Raw genomic sequence first — 14178 nt, 5'->3', positions numbered from 1 at the left:
AACTCCAAGCATTTCATACAAGATGAATTGACTTCCCCCAGCGTAGTGGCTGTTATTAGCCAGGCAAAGATTGCACCAGCGTGAAGTTCCATCAGAACCTCAAAAAGTTAATCTTGAATCTTTTTCAATGAGGGATCTACACAAATGAGCGGGTTCGAGAGGTAATCTCAGACAGTTCGAACAGTTATCAGATTTCTATTCATCTGCAGCTTGGTTTATCGACAGGCTGCAGGAATGTCTTGTTAAGTATATGGTCTTTATGTTTCCAAATGTGTAGCTCTAATTGTAAAAGAAGAGCAATGATTTGCCCCAAATGACTTACCTCAAGAGCCTGTCTCAGTCCCACAACACACCATCTTCAAATTCTCTCCACATCACAAAGCATTCTGACTGGTCTCGACCAGTGACCCTTCATATATAGCTTAGACCATAAGACCATAAGATATAGGAGCAGAATTAGGCCACTCGGCCCATCGGTCTGCTCCACCATTCAATATGGCTGATATTTTTCTCAAACCCATTCGCCTGCCTTCCCTGCATAACCCCTGATCCCCTTATTAATCATGAATCTATCTATCTCTGTCTTAAAGACACTCAGTGATGTGGCCTCCACAGCCTTCTGCGGCAAAGAGGTCCACAGCTTCACCACACTCTGGCTGAAGAAATTACTCCTCAATTCTGTTTCAAAGGATCGTCCCTTCAGTCTGAGATGGTGTCTTCTGGTTCTAGTTTTCCTACAAGTGGAAACATCCTCTCGACATCCACTCTATCCAGGCCTCTTAGTATCCTGTAAGTTTCAATACGATCCCTCCTCATCCTTCTAAACTTCAACGAGTACAGACGCAGAGTCCTCAACCGTTCCTCATATGACAAGCTCTTCATTCCAGGGATCATTCTTGTGAACCTCCTCTGGGCCTTTTCGAAGGCCAGCACATCCTTAGATATGGGGCCAAAACTTCTCACAATACTCCAAATGGAGTCTGACCAGAGCCTCATATAGCCTCAGAAGTACATCCCTGCTCCTGTAGTCTAACCCCCTTGACATAAATGCTAACATTGCATTTGCCTTCCTAACTGCCGACTGAACCTGCACATTAACCTTATGAGAATCGTGAACAAGGACTCCCAATTTCCTTTTTGCTTCTGATTTCCTCAGCATTTCCTCATTTAGAAAATAGTCTATGCCTCCATTCCTCCTTCCAAAGTGCATAATCTCACACTTTTCCACATTGTATTTGATCTGCTACTTCATTGCCGATTCTCCTAGCCTGTCCAAATCCTTCTGCAGCCCCCCTGCTTCCTCAATACTACTTGTCCCTCTACAGATCTTTGTATCATCTGCAAAGTTTGCAACAGTGCCTTCAGTTCCTTCTTCCAGATCATTAATGTATATTGTGAAAAGTTGTGGTCCCAGCACAGACTCCTGAGGCACACCACTAGTCACTGGCTGCCATCCTGAAAAAGACCCCTTTATCCCCACTCTCTGCCTTCTGCCAGTCAGCCAATCCTCTATCCATGCCAGGATCTTACCCTTAACACCATGGGCTCTTAACTTATTTTACAGTCTCCTATGCAGAACTTTGTCGAAGGTCTTTTGGAAATCTAAATAAATCACGTCCACTGGTTCTCCTTTGTCTAACTTCCTTGTTACCTCAAAGAACTCTAACAGATTTGTCAGACATAACCTCCCTTTGTTAAAGCCATGCTGACTCAGTCCTATTTTACCATGCACTTCCAAATACTTTGCGATCTCATCTTTAATAACAGACTCTAAAATCTTACCAATGACCGAAGTCCGGCTAACTGGCCTATAATTTCCCGTCTTCTGCCTACCTCCCTTCTTAAACAGTAGTGTTACATTAGCCACTTTCCAGTCCTCTGGGACCCTTCCTGCCTCCAGTGATTCCTGAAAGATCACCACCAATACCTCCACAATTGCCTCAGCTATCTCTTTTAGAATCCTGGGGTGTAGTCCATCCGGTCCAGGTGACTTATCCACCATCAGACCTTCCAGTTTCCCCAGAACCTTCTCGTTAGTGATGGCCACTGCACTCACCTCTGCCCCCTTATTCTCCTGGAGCTTTGGCATCCCACTGGTGTCTTCCACCATGAAGACTGATGCAAAGTAACTATTCAGTTCCTCTGCCATTTCTTTATTTCCCATTATTACTTCTCCAGCCATGTTTTCCTGTTGTCCACTGTCTATTTTTGCCTCTCTCTTACCTTTTATATATTGAAAGAAACTCTTCCTATCTTCAATTATATTACTAGCTAACTTGCACTCATATTTCATCTTCACTCCCCTTATTGCTTTTTTAGTTGTCCTCTGCTCGCTTTTAAATGATTCCCAATCCTTGCCACTTTGTATGCTTTTTCTTTTGTGGGGAAATGCATGCAGGACTACCTGCAGGTCAACGATACAGGGGACATCTCAGCAGCGGTGGTCTGGGAGGCGTTGAAGGCTGTGGTGAGAGGGGAACTGATCTCAATCCGAGCCCATGGAGACAGAATGGACAGAGCAGAGATGGACAGACTGGTGCAGGAGATGACATGGACGGATAGGGAATATGTGGAGTCCCCGAGGGCAGAGCTATTTAGGGAATGACGAAGAATGCAGGCGGAGCTGGGAGCGCTATCCACTGGAAAGGCTATAGAGCAACTCAGAAAGGCCAGGGGCGTGGTGTATGAGCATGGGGAGAAAGCCAGCAGAATGCCTGCACAGCAACTTTAGAAGAGGGAGGCGGCCAGGGAGATAGGGATGGTAGTGGATGGGCAGGGAACCGGGTGGGAGACCCGGCAGGACTGAACAGGGTATTCAGGGACTTTTACAATAAGCTGTATACCTCGGAACCCCCCACGGGGTCAGAGGGGATGAGGCACTTCTTAGATGGGCTGACCTTCCCAAAGGTGGGCAGGGGGATGGTAGAGGGGCTGGGGCCCCCGATTAGAGCTGAAGAAGTAATGGGGGTCCTGAAGGCCATGCAGTCGGGTAAAGCCCCGGGCTGGATGGGTATCCAGTGGAGTTCTACAAAAAGTTTGCGGGTATACTGGGGCCGGTGCTGGTTAGGGTGTTTAACGAGGCGAGGGACAATGGGGTGTTACCCCGATGATGTCACAAGCCACCACCTCTCTGATATTAAAACGGGATAAGGATCCGGAGGTCTGTGGGTCCTATAGGCCAATCTCCCTGATTAATGTAGACGCTAAACTGCTGGCCAAGATCCTGGCGACCAGAATCGAAGACTGCGTACCGGACGTGATTGTGGGGGACCAAAGGGGTTTTGTTAAGGGCAGGCAGCTAGGGTAGCCAATCTAAGAAGGCTACTCAATGTGATTATGATGCCCCCGGAGGGCAGAGAGGTGGAGGTAGTGGTGGCAATGGATGCCGAAAAGGCTTTTGACCGGGTGGAGTGGGACTATTTATGGGAGGGGCTGGGACGGTTTGGGTTTGGCGAGGGCTTTGTGGACTGTGTTAAACTGCTATATCAGGCCCCGGAGGCTAGTGTAAGGACGAACAGGATTACATCTGAGTATATTAGACTACACCGCGGGACAAGACAGGGATGCCCCCTCTCTCCACTGCTGTTTGCGTTGGCCATAGAACCGCTGGCAATTGCTCTGAGAGTAGCAAGGGGATGGAAGGGAATGGTCGGGGGGGGGGGATAGAACACAAGGTTTCACTCTACGCGGCAGGGATGGACGGGATTATGGAAATCCTAGGGGTGTTTGGCCGGTTTTCGGGCTACAAGTTGAACATGGAGAAAAGCGAGATGTTTGTGGTGCAGGCGAGGGGTCAGGAGAATAGGCTGAGGGAGCTACCATTTAGGCTGGTTGGGGAAAGTTTTAGGTATCTAGGGATACAAGTGGCGCGCGAGTGGGGTAAGATGCATAAATTGAACTTGTCCAGGCTGGTGGAGCAAATGAGGAGCGAGTTTCGGAGGTGGGATGCACTCCCGCTGTCACTAGCTGGGAGAGTACAGACGGTGAAGATGACGATCCTCTCGAGATTCCTGGTTATTTTTCAGTGTCTCCCTATTTTCATTCCGCGGTCCTTCTTTAAAAGAATCAATAAAATCATCCTGGGATTTGTTTGGGTGGGGAAGCCCCCGGGGGTAAGGAGGGGGATGCTGGAACGGAACCGTAGCGAGGGGGGGCTGGCGTTGCCGAGCCTCAGCAACTACTACTGGGCGGTTAACATAGCCATGATAAGGAAATGGATGGTGGGTATGGGGTCGGTTTGGGAGCGGGTGGAGGCTGCTTCGTGCAGGGGCACCAGCTTGGCAGCCCTGGTCACGGCTCCCCTGCTGCTCCCGCTGGCCAGGTACTCCACCAGCCCTGTAGTGGTGGCGACTTTGCGGATTTGAGGCCAATGGAGGAAGTATGCGGGGGAAATGGGAGTGTCGGTCTGGTCCCCAATATGTGACAACCACCGATTTGTCCCGGGGAAGATGGATGGCGGGTTTCGAGCGTGGCGGAGGGCGGGGGTGGGAAGGATGGGCGACTTGTTCCTGGAAGGGAGCTTCGCGAACATGAGGGCACTGGAGGAGAAGTTCGGACTGGTGAGGGGGAATGACTTTCGGTAATTGCAGGTGCGGGATTTCGTACGTAGACAGGTCCCATCCTTTCCACGTCATCCACCAAGGGGGATCCAGGACAGGGTAATTTCCAGGGGTGAGGTAGCAGAGGGGAGAGTCTCAGATATTTATAAGGAGCTTATGGGAGTGGAGGACACAGGGACCGAGGAACTGAAACTGAAGTGGGAGGAGGAGCTTGGTGGGGAGTTGGAGGGAGGCGTATGGGTAGACGCTCTGAGGAGGGTAAATGCAACCGCAACATGTGCCAGGTTCGGTCTGATTCAGTTCAAGGTGATTCACCGGGCCCACATGACGGTGGCCCGGATGAACAAATTCTTTGGGCTGGAGGACAAGTGTGCTAGATGTGGGGGAGGACCAGCGAACCATGTCCACATGTTCTGGGCGTGTCCAAAACTCAGGGGATACGGGCAGGGATTTGCGGATGTCATATCCCGTGTACTGAAAACAAGGGTGGCAATGAGTCCAGAGGTGGCGATTTTGGGGTGTCGGAAGACCCGGGAGTACAGGAGGGGATAGAGGCCGACGTTGTGGCCTTTGCTTCCCTGATAGCCCGGCGATGAATACTATTGGCCTGGAGGGACTCAAAGCCCCCAAGGACCGAAGTATGGCTGTCGGACATGGCAAGCTTTCACGGCTTGGAAAAAAATCAAGTTTGCCAAACGAGGATCACTACCGGGGTTCGCCCAGAGGTGCAACCATTCATCGACTTCTTCGCGGGGAACTAATCGTCAGCTTGGGGGGGGGGGGGGGGGTAGAATAACTTAGAGTAGAGGGGAAGAATAGGCGGGTCTATCTGCGAGAGTGGTACTGTTATTTGCACTATGTTTTTTGTAATTGGTATCTGCACACTAATGTATATTGTTACTGTTTACAATGCCAAAAATACTTCAATAAAATTGTCTGTTAAAAAAAAAGAATTCTTTATCAAGGTGAGTAGTGGGGTAGTTGATTCTAGACCAAGATTCTGAACCTCAATAAAGGTAACTATGATGGTTTGAGACATGAGCTGGCTGTGACGGACTGGGAAACATTACTGAAAGGAAGGACAGTGGACAGGCAATGGCAGGAATTCAAGGAATGAATAGATGAATTCCAAAAGTTGTTTCTTCCTATTTGGCGCAAGAGTAGAAAGGGAACTGTGACTAAACCATGGCTTATAAGGGAAATTAGAGATAGTATTAGATTCCAGGAAGAGGCACACACATTAGCAAGAAAAATGGCGGGCGGAATTCTCCGCCCCCGGGAAAAATCGGGAGGGTCGTCGTGAAACGGCCGCGATCGGCTGGCCGCTCGGCCCATCCGGGTCGGAGAATCGCCGTTCGCCGTGAAAAACGGCGAGCGGCGATTCTTCCGAGTCGGGGTGGGGGGAGAAAATTGCAGGGAGCGCGTGGGGGGCGTGAATTTTGTCAGGGGGTCCTCCCGCGATTCTCCCACACCACGTCGGGTGCGGAGAATCGCACCTAGCAGACCTGAGGATTGGTAACAGTTTTAAATTCAGCAAAGCAGACTAAGGGATTGTTAAGAAGGGGAAAATACAATTTGAAAATAAACGAGTGGGGAACATAAAAACTGACTGTAAAAGTTTCTATAGGTGTGCAAAGAGAAAAAGATGAATAAAAACAGAAACGGGAGAATTCATAACAGGGAACAAATAAATGGCTGAGGAACTAAATTTGTACTTTACTTCTTTCTTCACAAAGGAAGACTTGAATAATGAACCAGAAGTTCTGAGAAGCACAAGTTGTAGTGAGGAGCTGAAGGAACTGATTTTTAATAAAGAAATAGCTTTGGGGAAATTTATGGGATTGAAGGCGGACAAATCTCCAGGGCCTGATAATCTGCAGCCCTGAATACTGAAGGAAGTAGCCTGAGAAATAGTAGTGGTCATTTTCGACTCTGGAATGGTCCCTACAGATTGGAGGGTAGCGAATGTAACTCCACTATTCTTAAAGCAAGGTAGTCGGGAAGTTGCTGGAGTCCATTTTCAAGATTTCATAGCACAGCATTTGGTGCAATCAGACAAAGTCAGCATAGATTTACAAAAGGAAAATCATGCTGGATAAATCTACTAGAATTATTTGACGCTGTAACTAGTAGAGTTGACCAGGGAGAACCGGTGGATGTGGTTTATTTAGACTTTCAGAAGGCTTTCGACAAGGACTTACATCGCAGATTAATAGGGAAAGTTAAAGTGCATGGGATTATGTGTAATGTCTTGACATGGATGAAAAGCTGGTTAGCAGACAGGAAGCAAAAATTTGGAATAAATGGGTCTTTTTCTGATTGGCTGGCAGTGACTAGTGGGGTAGCGCAGGGATCTGTGCTAGGACCCCAACTGCTCACACTATCTATTAATGATTTGGACCAGGGAACTAAATGTATTATCTCAAAATTTGCAGATGATACAAAGTTGTGGAAGGGCGAGCTGTGAGGAGGACGTAGGGATGCTTCAGCGGGGTTTGACAGGCTGAGTGAGTGGGTACATGCATGGCAGATGCAGTATAATGTGGATAAGTGTGAGGTCATCCGCTTCGGTCGCAAAAATTGGAAGGCAGATTATTACTTGAATGGATGTAAATTGAGAGAGTTGGATACTCAGCAAGACCTTGATGTCATCGTGCACCAGTCGTGAAAGTAAGCGCGCAGGTACACCAGGCAGTAAAGAAGGCTAATGGTATGTTAGACTTCATAGCGAGAGGATTTGAGTATAGGAATAGAGATGCTTTACAGCAATTGTATAAGGCATGGGTGAGGCCTCACCTGCAGTATTGTGTGCAGTTTGGTGTCCTTATCTGAGGAAGGATGTTCTTGCTATGGAGGGAGCGCAGCGAAGGTTTACCAAGTTGATTCCTGGGATGGCGGGACTGTCATATGAGGAGAGACTAAATCGGTTAGGATTATATTCATTGGAGTTTAGACGAGTGAGAGGGGATCTCATAGAAACATACTAAATTGTAACAGGATTAGACAGGGTAGATTCAGAAAGAATGTTCCCGATGGTGGGGAGTCCAGAACTAGGGGGTGATAGTTTGAGGATAACGGGTAAACCTTTTAGGACTGAGATGAGGAGAAATTTCTTTACCCAGAGAGTGGTGAATCTGTGGAATTCGCTAGCACAGAAAGTAGTTGAGGCCAAAACATTGTGTAATTTCAAGAAGGAATTAGATATAGCTCTTGGGGCTAAAGGGATTGAGAGATATGGGGGGAAGGCGGGATCAGGGTAATGAACTTGATCATAATGAATGACGGGGCATGCTCAAAGGGCCGAATGTACTTCCCAAACAATCTCTGGGTAGTTCTGATAAGAAATCACCTGAAGCAACTGTTTCTTCCTCCACAGATGCTGCCAGATGTACTGAGTATTTACAGTATTTTGAGTTTGTGTTTCAAATTTTCATACTCCTCTGTTGACAAATATTCACAATCTATCACTGGATTGACCACTGCACTACAAATATTTAAAAAGCGCTAATTTAGTGACTAGTCAAGCCTGGCTCATTACAATGCTGATGTTATGTGGAAACAACATAATGAGACATTCATTACAAATCACCGCGGGCCAATTTTCAGTGAAGGAGGATAGTGAAGCCTTGATGAGTCTGCTTTCACTTGTGAGAAAAGCATTGTGTTTAATTGGCTTTATTTTTAACCAAATGATATTGACTTCTCTTAGAATCAACATAATGATCTTTATTATTGTCACAAGTAGGCTTATATTAACACTGCAATGAAGTTACTGTGAAAAGCCCCTAGATGCCACATTTTGGCGCCTGTTCGGGTACACAGAGGGAGAATTCAGAATGTCCACATTACCTAGCAGCCCGTGTGATCCAGTACAGCAAGTGGAGGTAGGAACGCCCGAGAGGGTCGGAAGGTCAGAGAAAAGGCTGAATCCAGGGACTAGCTGTCGTCCTGATAGGTCCCGGGCGTCTGGAACATACAGTCCCAACGAGAGTGGAGATGCAATGGCAGAGCCAGGGACTGCATGAGGGGTTGTCGGCGAGCATCCAGCACCTGGCGCAGGTGGAGGAGTCCAACTACCTGCATGAGCAGGAGGTGGTGCCGACCATGCGTGCCCCCCAGGCCAACACCACACGTGTGGTGTCCGCGGTGGAGGCATTGGGAGTGACGATTTCGGCCATGGATCAGCATGTCCAAGGCCTGGGCCATTCTGTGAAGACAATGGCCGAGGCCCAGGACAGGGCTGCCCTCTCACTGGCAGCCATGTGCCAGAGCCATCTGGACATTGCAGCGGTGCTCCTGAGCATGGCCAAGTTACAGCAGGCCATGGCTGGGAACGTCGGCGCCATGGCCCAGGTTGGCCCAATCCCATATCGAGATGGCGCAGTCATGGCTGATGTGACACAAACCCAGAAGGTGGTGTCACAGTCGCAAGTTGATGTTGCGCAGTCCCAGATGGAGATGGTCCACTCCCTGTGCTCCTTGGCTGCGAGTGTGAGGACCCTGGTCAAGACCAGAGTGGGCCTCCAGGACTGGCAGCGCCAGGTGGCAGGGAAGCCTCAGGAGGCAGCTCCGCTCACACCCCCATCCCATGGCGTAGCCCAGGGGTTATTGGGCACTCTAAAGGTGGAGGAGGTGACAGGGCCCATGCCAGTGACTCCCGCAGGAGAAGTGCCGGAACACCGCAGATTCCCCCCCCCCCCCCAAACCGTGCTTGGTGCATCCGGTGGGCAGCGGGAAGAACAGGGTAGCACCACGCCACCTGGGACACCCGAGCAGCGGCCATGCCCATTCAGCCCGGGTTACCCCAGAAGATGCCTGCCAACAGGGACCCTTGTTGCAGGGCAGGGGTCACAGCAGGCCGCCTCCATTCCTGATGTACCATCTGGGAATCCATCAAGACGTAGCGTTACGGCTCGTAAGGTCAGAAAGTTAGACACCAGTTAAGTTGGCATGGGTGCAGGGCACAATTTAGTGATGGGGCTAGGGCACAAACCTATATATATTTGTGCACAATAGACACGTGATATCACTGTTACTACCTGTCCCGGTGCTCTGTCTGATGGGTGTGAGGGGTGGGCTGGTCTGACATGGCTGGGGTGAGGGGGGGGGGGGGGGGGGGGGGGAGGGAATGGTGCAGGCCCTGTGAGTGGCCAGTGTTCCCCATCCTCCTCCCCAGCCCCCCGAACGACCCCACCACTGCCACCCCAAGGATTCGCTGGGACCGTGTGATGGGCTGGCCAGCTCGCATGCAGGATCACCCAGGTGGAAGGTGCTACCGTGGGCAGGAGTCAGACGTTGTCATACGATGTGGAGCAAGAGAGCTCATTGCAGAGCGGGTTGTCATCACCCTTCACCCTTCACTGTCCCCAGGGTCCCCACCCCATAGTACGGTAGTTATGTATCATGGAGGGAGTTCAGGCGGGGTGGTAGCCGGGCTGGAAAGTGAGGATGTGTGGGGTTGGGATGCGGTATCCATGTTCCTGGCCAGTCCCCCCCAACCCTGGCCGGTGAACCTGGAGGCGATCAGAGTGCCCCATGTGCGTTCGCCCTAGCGTACACGTTGTTTGGCCTCCCATGCCTGCCTGGATCCCATGTCCTGCCCATTCTTGCCCTCCCTCACATCCTCCTTGATGGATTAGTTCTGGTGTTCATCCTCCTCCTCAAAATTGCACTCCTCTGCTGTGCAATGTTGTGGAGGATGCAGCAGGCCGCTGCAATGCAGGCGACCGTCTCAGCATCATTCTGGAGGGCCCCTCCAGAACGGTCCAGGCACCTGATCCACATCTCCAGGAGGCTGAAGCACCGCTCGCTTACGGACCTGGTCGCTGCATGTGCATCATTGTAGCGGGTCTCCACGTCGGTCTGTGGCCCCTGGATAGGTGTCATCAGCCAAGACCGCAGTGGATAACCCCTGTCACCCAGGAGCTAAAATCCCAGCCAAGGTTGGGGGGACATCTCCAACATGCCAGGAATCATTGAGTGTACCAGCATGAAGGCATCGTGCACACTGTCCGTGTATCGGGTGCAGAGGTGTATGCTGCCCAGCCGATGGTCACATATCAGCTGCACGTTCGTTGAGTGGGACCCCTTTCGGTTTGTGTCGAGCGGCCTGTTATCCGCAGGTGCTCGTAGGGGCGACATGAATCCCGTCAATCACTCCCTGGACCCGGGGCATTCTGTCGATGGCGGTGAACCCCGCTGCCCGAGCAGCCTGGTGGGCCCGGTACACATGGAACTGGGGTCGGGATTATCCGACTCCCCGCCGGGTCGGAGAATCGCCGGGGGCCGGCGTCAATCCCGCCTCCGCCATGTCCCGAATTCTCCGCCACCGGAGATTTGACAGGGGTGGGAATCGCGTCACGCCGGTCGGCGCCCCCCCCCCCCCCCCCGGCGATTCTCTGGCCCACGATGGGCCAAAGTCCAGCCGCTGTCAAGCCTCTCCTGCCGGCGGGAAACAAAACACCTACCTGACCGGTGGGACTGGCGGCGCGGGCGGGCGGGTCCTGGGGGGGTGGGGGGGGCGGGGCGATCTGGCCCGGGGGTCCCCCCACAGTGGCCTGGCCCACAATTGGGGCCCATCGATCAGCGGGCGGGTCTGTGCCGTGGGGGCACTCTTTTCCTTCTGCCTTCACCATGGTCTCACCATGGTGGAGGCGGAAGTGACCCGCTCCCCTGCGCATGCGCCGGGATGACGTCAGCAGCTGCTGACGCTCTGGCGTATGCGCGGACTTACGCCGGCCAGCGATGTCCTTTCGGGCCCGGCTGGCGTGGCGCCAAAGGCCGTCCACGCCAGCCGGTGGAGCGCCAACCACTCTGGTGTGGGCTTAACCCCTCAATGTGAGGGCTTGGCCCCTAAAGGTGCGGAGACATCCGCACGTTTGGGGCGGCCCGACGCCAAAGTGGTTCATGTCACTCCGTCACGCCGGGAGCCCCCGCCCCGCTGGGTAGGGAAGAATCCCGGCCTGGATGTATTGATTCTCCTGGGAATATAGGGCCTCCGTGATGGTTTGGATGCGCCTGTGCACCGAGGTCTGTGAGATCCTGGACATGCCCCACTCGGCAACTGGAAGGACCCCGTGGTTTAAACGTTCAGGGTGACTGTCACCTTGATGGTTACCGGGAGAGGATGTCCTCCCCCATACTTCACGGTGCCAGGTGTGCCATCATCTGGCAGATGTGTCATGCTGTCTCCCTGCTCAGCTGGAGTCTCCATCGGCATGCCCTGCCCAGTTGGTCCCCCAATGTCAGGCAGTGCCGGTGCATATGAGGCCTCATGCGGCGCCCCCTTGGCACCTCCTCCTCCTCGACTTGTCGGGCTGCCACCTGCTCCTCTGCAGCCTGCTCTGCTGCTGTAGCTTCCTCCGCCTCTTCGAGCAGCTCCCGGTCATACAGCCGCAGTGCATCTCGCCGAGCTGCGGCGACCAGCAGAAAGGTCGCCATTGCTGGTCGAATTCCAATATCGTCTTCAGGGGGTGGAAGGCCAACATGTTAGCATGGTGCATACCCCCGTGCTCAACCAGGTCCACCGGGCTACATGGTGGCCCTGGTTGGCACTGCGGGCTCTGCCCCCGCATGTCCCTACCCACCGACCATCCCCTCACCCATGCCCCGTTGGTGTCTGGCACCATGGTGGGTCATGGCGCCCGTCCCTGATGCCAGGGGTACGGGTGGCTGGCACCACCCTCGCTGAGGGCTGCCGTGGGTGTTGCCCCGGATGATCAGCCGTTAGGTGGCGGCTGACTGGGCAGCGAGTTTGGGGTGGGAAGCGGTGTGGCGGGAGGTCAGGGTGGGGTGCTGGGGTGGGGCACCCATATAACCGGTGCCACTGTGCAGAACCTGGGACCACGGTGGATGGTCAGTAGACACCCCTCCAGTCCCATGGGGGGCAATCCCAGCCCTTGGGCCTATTACCCAACCTGACTCCCTGCCGCCCCGCACATCCACCCATCCTACCCTCCCCCACCAACACGGCCAGTGTCCGGCCAGCAGCATGTAGTCGTTCCTCTCCGTGTCCTACCTCCTCTCTCAGCAGCACCATGCCAGCTTCATGATTAATAACAGCACACGTGGAGTGTGCCTTCGGGAACTCGGCCCATCGGAGGCCGAGAATCGCGAGTGGGCCCACGAATTATATGCAAACGGTGTTTAAACTACACATAGCGTGCGTTGCATTGACGCTGTTTTCGAGGTGATGGAGAATCGCCATTTCCCGTCAAATTGGCAGCTGCGATTTTGGCGTAGGAAGCTATTCTCCGCCCAATCGCTGTTCGCGATTTCGCTGTTTGCGAATGTAGAATTTGTTTTTAAAATTCAGACACTGTTTTAATGTCAGAAACACAGCAGCCAATTTTCACTTCAAGCTCTGACTAACAGCAACATGATAACAATTAGACGATGTATTTTGGCGATTGAAGGATGACCATTGTTCAGTAAAAAAGGGATGTATTACCAAGCACTCATGTGTATATTAATGTTTATTTGCACTCATACATTTTCCAAGGAATCTTTTCTATGGTACAACAATTACAATATACAAAAATGACAAATACTAACTTTAGCATTGTAATAAAAGCCATGACCCTTGCATACTTTGTTTTTGGACTGGCCAAAGATTATTAATCTTCCAGCATTCACAATGTGTTCGCGGGTGGCCTGCCCATTAGATTTTTCTTGGTGTTCAGCTCCGGTTTCAATAGAATGATATAAACCTTTGGAGCAAATATACAGCTAAGCAAACCAAAACTGGAAGACAATATTGCAAATATCTCCACAGCTACTGTGTCCTTTCCAGAGTTGATGTAAACTGGAATGAAAGTTATCCAAACGGCACAGAAAATCAGCATGCTGAAGGTGATGAACTTTGCTTCGTTGAAGCTATCTGGCAACGCACGCGCTAGAAATGCAAGAATGAAGCACATGACAGATAGTAAGCCGATGTAGCCCAACATGGAATAAAAGGCTGTTGCTGACCCCACATCACATTCTAATATAATGGTTGCACTTTGATGTTGAAAATTTTTGGCAGGATATGGGGGTGATAAGGTCAACCAAAGAATACATATCACAACTTGAATTGAGGGCAGGGAAAATATGGAAAACCTTCGCTGCAGAGGGCCAAACCATTTCCCCACATCATTGTTTGGAAGCCTTGCATTGAATGCCATTAACACCATGATTGTTTTCCCAAGGATACAAGAAATGCAAAGGACAAATATAATAGCGAATGCTGTATGTCGCAACATGCAGGACCAGATCGTTGGTTGACCGATGAAGAGAAGAGAGCAAAGAAAGCAGAGTACCAATGAAAATAAAAGAAGGAAGCTTAACTCAGAATTGTTTGCTTTGACAATCGGAGTATTCTTGTAACGGTAGAAAACAGCAATAACAGCCATTGATATACAAGCACCGGATATGGACAATGCTGTTAATATGATCCCCATGGTGCCTCCAAATGACAAAAATTCAATTTCCTTGAGGATGCATTTGTCTCTTTCTAGGTTTGGCCAGTAATCTAAGTGGCACGCCAGGCAGTCCACTGCATCTGCAGGAAACAACACAGAATATTTTTCCAACAAATTTCCAAGACAAATCAATCTATATTTATCAAATGGATCATATC

At 51.2% G+C, this 14178-nt stretch overlaps 1 protein-coding gene across 2 annotated transcripts in view; it reads right to left on the bottom strand.

Moving 5' to 3' along the window:
• Nucleotides 1-13080: 13080 nt before the first annotated feature.
• Nucleotides 13081-14178, bottom strand: part of LOC119976104 (extracellular calcium-sensing receptor-like) — a 28614-nt gene continuing 27516 nt past the window's right edge. For both annotated transcript variants that reach the window (XM_038816274.1, XM_038816273.1), the window contains exon 6: nt 13081-14100. In XM_038816274.1, the coding sequence (XP_038672202.1) occupies nt 13190-14100 (911 nt within the window). In that variant the 3' untranslated portion in view covers nt 13081-13189. The remainder of the gene's footprint in view (nt 14101-14178) is intronic.

Source organism: Scyliorhinus canicula, chromosome 13, assembly GCF_902713615.1.
Source record: "Scyliorhinus canicula chromosome 13, sScyCan1.1, whole genome shotgun sequence".
NCBI lineage: Eukaryota > Metazoa > Chordata > Chondrichthyes > Carcharhiniformes > Scyliorhinidae > Scyliorhinus > Scyliorhinus canicula.
Note: the sequence above shows the minus strand (reverse complement) of the source record. Positions and strands in the feature narration are given on the sequence as shown.